This window comes from Perca flavescens, chromosome 12 (assembly GCF_004354835.1).
Source record: "Perca flavescens isolate YP-PL-M2 chromosome 12, PFLA_1.0, whole genome shotgun sequence".
NCBI classification, from domain to species: Eukaryota; Metazoa; Chordata; class Actinopteri; order Perciformes; family Percidae; genus Perca; species Perca flavescens.
The window spans coordinates 7086260-7092259 of NC_041342.1; the positions used below are offsets into that span (position 1 = coordinate 7086260).

At 41.4% G+C, this 6000-nt stretch overlaps 1 protein-coding gene across 2 annotated transcripts in view; it reads left to right on the forward strand.

The window, feature by feature from the left end:
• The window catches only part of clstn2a (calsyntenin 2a), a 195331-nt gene that overhangs the window by 181238 nt on the left and 8093 nt on the right, over positions 1-6000 (forward strand). For both annotated transcript variants that reach the window (XM_028592720.1, XM_028592721.1), the window contains 2 exons: positions 273-439; positions 1713-1861. In XM_028592720.1, the coding sequence (XP_028448521.1) occupies positions 273-439; positions 1713-1861 (316 nt within the window). The remainder of the gene's footprint in view (positions 1-272; positions 440-1712; positions 1862-6000) is intronic.

Sequence of the window (6000 nt, forward strand, 5' to 3'; positions counted from 1 at the left end):
AAACATCAGACCACTTAGGTAGGCTACGGTGAAAGCTCTGAACTTCCTGTCAAAAGCATACAGTTTGTGTTTAATCCAGGATCTGACTTTTAATTAAAAAAAACGTGGCAGTGTGTTTTTCTTCTGAAAACATCATTGGCTGCCTATTGACACTGACTGATACACTGCCCTCTGGGGGACAGAACATCTAACTTAAGTTTGATAAAAATATATGGTCAAAATATGTCCTTTTTTCCTGCTTGTGATTCTCTCCTCTCTCTCTCTCCCATTAGGTGGTGAGGTAGGGACCCCAAGGTTCACCCAGTATTTCCGTGGCAGCCTGTCAGGTCTGACAATCCGACCAGGCCGCATTGAAACCCAGAAGGTTATTTCCTGTTTGCAGGCCTGCAAAGAAGGCCTTGATATCAACTCCCTTGAAAGCCTCGCTAAGGACATCAAGGTTGGTGGAAACACACACACACACGCACGCACACACACACACCCCCCACACTTTCAGCCTTTGGTTGGTACTAGTACAGTTACTGCTACCACCTTAGCAGTGCTGTCCAGGAATCATGTGTCTCTTTTTAGGGGGGCTTTCACACCTACCTGGTTTGGTCCGGACTTTCGGATGTTTTAGTTTCATCCGAACCAAAATTACAGGTGTGAAACTTCCCCCAGACCGCGGTCCGGACCAAACGGCCTTAAATTTTCTCGGTCCAGATCAAACTGAACCATGGTCCAATTCATTCCTAGCGTAAAAAGCATTTTTAGGATGGTTTCGTAATACGCAATGCGTTCCCCAGTGGACCACACAAAAATGGTGGAGAGAACGACTCATTCTGTCAGTGTCCGAAATGTCCAATTCTCTATGACCTCTCATCTGATGTGGAAACACGGGGAGAGCAGCAGTCAGCTGGAAAAAAAGAACTCTGACACTAGAGAGAGAATACGAGAGGACGGGGAAGCCCATCAAACCAATCAATTACAACTATCGGGAGACGCAGCTCACGTATGTGATGAAGACAGGACGTAGTTATGTACAACATAAACCTTGGCTCAGACTTTCAGGTGTGAAAGCCCCCTTAAGCTAGCCTAGAAATCTAGACGCACCCTAGCGGCAGCAAATTTAATTTGCAGCCAGGGGGTCTAGGCACTCTCCGTTGACTTGCGAGCTGGAAAAACCAAAATCTGGTCAGGCCAATCACATCGTGTATAGAGTCGGTGGGTGGGCTTATGGCGGCTGCTGCTGCTGGAAGACTTGGAGTTAAGCTTTTCTTTGAGAAAAGAACAAAGAACGGCACAGAAATCATTCTTAAAAAGGAAGATGTGTTCGGAGTTTTGCCGACCGGATATGGCAAAAGTTTAAAGTTTAATCTATCAACTAGCTTCGCTACCTTCTTCGTTGCTCTGCCTGGTTGTAGCTCTATCCTATTGCGTGCAGAGGGAATTTGAAAGACAACCCTTTATCCCACCTCTCGGATTGAACTCCGTCAATGGTGAGTTCCCAGACCCAACATCTTGATGTGGGTCTGGCTTGTCAGGCTACCCTTAAGCAGCAAAGGATGCACATCCTTTGATATCAGTCTAGTAAAACATGTTGATCTACATGTATTTCCCAATCAAGACAAGACACAAATAATGTTATTGAACTACAACATAAATATAAATGTTTGAATCTGGATCTGTGGAAGTTTCATTGAGGACAAATAGTGTTTTGTTTGTGTGTCCAGTTCCATTTTAACCCTGCCCAGTCTGTGCTGGTGGTGGAGGGAGAGGATCTAGACAGCATCAACACAGCCATGACTAAGGTCTCCTACATTAACTCTCGCCAGTTCCCTACACCAGGCCTCCGACGGCTACACATCACAACCACAGTACAGTAAGTGCACATGTACAGTATACTTGGAGGATGCATTTTCACTCACGCTTTGACTTTTGTTTAACATCCAGCTTTGCATGCCTTCAGTTTCACGTTTTCGCTGTAGGAGCTGCCCAGTTCAGTCGCCGTCACTGAGCAGCTCTGCCGGAGCAGTTGTGAGTTACAGTAATCACCTTGCTCAAGAGCACATCTCAACCTTTTTCTGCTGTTTACCATCTCAGAATGCTTTAGATTTCTTTAGTTTCTGTGATCTTTAATCAGATTTAGAGAACCGGCCACTCAAGTGAGAAGCCAGCGAAGGAACCAGTTTGTTGCACTAACACTCCTGTTGCCATCATAGATACGGTAAAGAATAGTATAGACTTCCATGTCCCAGTGTCTAACTTATAACTACTACTATTAGTTTCAGCCAAATTGATGAAAGCACAGATTCATTGTAAAAAAAACAAAAAAAAAACACACCAAAACCTCTATTGTATTGTATTTAGCCACTGGAAACAGCAGAAAACCAGTTCAACCTTAAAAATATCATTGTGACTTACAGATATGCTGCTTCATATTGTTTGTGTGTGTGTGCGTGTGTGTGTGTGTGTGTGTGTGTGTGTGTGTGTGTGAGAGAGAGTGTGTGAGAGTGTGTGTGTGTGTGTGTGAGAGAGTGTGTCTGGATTTTAACTCTTTATGACACACTTCTTTGTAGTGACTAAGGAAGCACATTTTGCAGGTATTCTGTTGGATGCATACATAATACATAAGACAAGTTCATCAACTTACGTCACATGATCTCCAAACAGCCAGAGGAGTGGCGGTTAAAGCATTGAATATAGGCTCTGTCAGATGTGTTGCGTCTGTCTTTGAGCCACAGAACTCCCAGTGACATGGCAAAGTACAGGTCATTCTAAACTATTAAACCACTAAACTAAAAGCCTTTGGGTGAACGGAGAGACCATCTTGCTGCCGTCATTTCATTCATTCATTCTTTCATTTTCTGTCTGTTTTTAGTCTTTGTCTGTGATTCCATTTCTGGATTTAATTTAATTTGATTTGAGTTAACTTTGTCCGCTCCCAAGGATGGTGATGTCAGTCAGTCTGTTTGTCCAACATTTATCCAAAGTACGTTATCTTGATAGCTGCTAGCCACGTGGTTATGAACTCAAATTACAAACACTGGTCCAGAACAATGTATCATGAAAATGGCTGGCTTACCTTGATATTTGCAATGGATATTTAAAGGATAAATCCTCATCTTTTTGGTGAGCCTCTGACATTTTCTTTAATGCCATCATGAGTCCAAAATCTCCACTTAAAGTGATGGTTCCGAGTAATTTCACCCTAGGGTCCTTTGCACCATGACCTCAAGCCAAACACCCCCCCCAGAAGCTTTTTTCAGCTGAGTCGAACATTGGGAGAGTTAGCGTAGACTAGCGTTATCAGCTGAATAGCTTAGCGCAGGGCCTAATGGACCCAGGTTTGTATCTCGTAAATGACCCCACTAATAATGCCCAAAATAATACCGAACTTCTACACTAGTACAAATAGGTTATGCACTCAAAAAACGATGGATTGTAAAGTTTGTAAGTACACCAGAAGTTTATGTAAATAACACTTGCCTGCTGGATTCTGCTCTCTGCTATTGTTGTTGGTGAAATTACTCCGAACCATCACTTTAAACACAGGAAATATTAAAAAGTAGTGGACAGGTAATATGTGACTGACCCCTTAAAGGACAATTCCGGCGCAACATGAATTTAGGGGTTAATAACACATGGGTACCGAATCGACCGTTCTCTGACAAGTTGAACCACGCCTGTATAGTGAACGGTACTGTCTTTCTAAGCTATCTTTTTAATAAACTGTCTGTATGCTTACAAAGTTCTCAATGCTTTGGTTTACATGTAGGGACCCTCATTGTGCTACTGTGGAAGTGCGGTGCTATTTTGAGCCTTGTTAGTGGTATAGAAATAGTGATTTACCCTCTGCCCCGAAGGCAACCGTTAGAAGCTAATTACTGGTTTGCAGTAGCTTGTTTCAAGCTGGAGACAGATTTGATTAGCATGAAAACAAATCCCAGGGAACGGTCGACTCTGTACTCGGTTCATTTTGGGCCGGAATTGTCCTTTTAATGCAATTCTACGTGTGCTTCTCCTCACTCTTAAAGTATTTGTTCTTCCTCACACAGCTCTATGCACGGTGTTCCAGTTTGTATGTGTTTCAGTTGTTTGCTTTGTGTTTGTGTGTGTGTGTGTGTGTGTGTGTGTTCGTTCCTCCCATCTCCACACCCATCCAGCGCCTGTTCATTTGTTGAGCAGCAAACGCAGACAGGTCAAATCAGCTTAGACGAGGGCTGGTCGATAAAGTGAGGCTCTGGAGTTAGGTGAGCAGCTATACAGCATTTCACAGCTCCCCTCGAGATTAAACCAGATATGTTGAGTCTGCCGTCTGTGACTGAGGCAAAAACAATAATATGTACATATAGTCCCATTACACATTGTTAATATTTCTTAAATTCTTCCTGAAAGTGTTGTTACAAGTTCTGACCAGCAGCAGGAGGAGTTCAATGATAATTGCCACATCAGTGGATTTAGCATTTCAAGCAAGCCTGGCTGAATCCAAGACCTTAAAAACTAACATCCATATTTGTATAAGTTTATTTTATTCTCAAATGGATTATACTTTTACTGTTTGGGCCGAGGTCGAGGTTGGGGCTAATTGCTCTAACTTTTAACTTTTTTTCAACTTTTAAGTGATGCTTCACTTTATTGCAACATTGTATTTTTGTAACTTTTTTGCTGTCTTCTTGATAAAGTTCAGTCCCCTGTGGTAGGAATGCTTCTGTTTAAATTGGACTTTTCAAGTAATTATGTGAAAAAGTTTGGTGTTGTGTTACCTTTAGACACAATTTAAGAGAGCAAAGAGTTTAGAGAAAGTCCCGCTCACTGACCATTACCAAGCAATAATTTATTTAGAAAAATACAACGTTTCGGTCTCAGACCTTCATCAGATAAATTCACACATTCACCTCAACCATAGCCTTAAATTGTTTGGTTGACTAATCAGGACCAATCAGGTCCGGCTCTTGAATTACATCATTCATTCACAAAGTGGCTCTCCCATCACGGACTGTGAACAGGAAAAGGCAGAAAAAATGCCACTCAGTACATTTAAAAACAATGGATAATCAGTGCATTGTCATTAGCCCAATATTTTTCAACACTTAATCAAAGAGGACACCACCGGGGGGGCAACCACGACTTGCTACTAAAAAGACGCGAGGCATATTAGATATTCACTTTGCAGACGCTATCGCCAAAAGGCCTTAATGATGAATTTAATCTCAATATTATATTGTGCTAATTTGATGTTTTTTCCTTCTTTTTTCCTTACTAGTTTATCCTCAGGAACTGTTCATTGTACATGTGTGCATATGGACTGCTACAATGTAATTTAACCAATGTAATGATCCACTTTTGAATGGACTGTGTCCTCTTTGATTAAGTGTAGAAAAATATTGGGCTAATGACAATGCACTGATTATCTATTGTTTTTAAATGTACTGAGTGGCATTTTTTCTGCCTTTTCCTGTTCACAGTCCGTGATGGGAGTGCCACTTTGTGAATGAATGACGTAATTCAAGAGCCGGACCTGATTGGTCCTGGTTAGTCAACCAAACTATTTAAGGCTATGGTTGAGGTGAATGTGTGAATTTACCTGATGAAGGTCTGAGACCGAAACGTTGTATTTTTCAAAAATAAATTTTTGCTTGCGTAATGGTCAGTGTGCGGGACTTTCTCTAAACTCTTTGATCTGCTACTTTTGATCATATTCTACGCACCTGCCAGACAAGATGTCTGCAAATATATATATTCAAATATTGAAACAGCTTAGGAAACCAAAACTACTTTTTGAAATTTAACCAAATATACAAACTGTACATACATTCTGCTGAATAAATGGGGTTACCGAAGCAAATACCAAAATTAATTCATGAAGTCAACTGTAGGGTGACTGGCATTAGGGAAGGATTAGTTCTTGCCAGTTAATTGTTTATCACCAGCTTATTCTGGCATTTAACAACCGTTTAGAAGTGGCAATCAGTTATTATCCCTTACTGGAAAATGATTGGACAAACAAAGCAATGCACC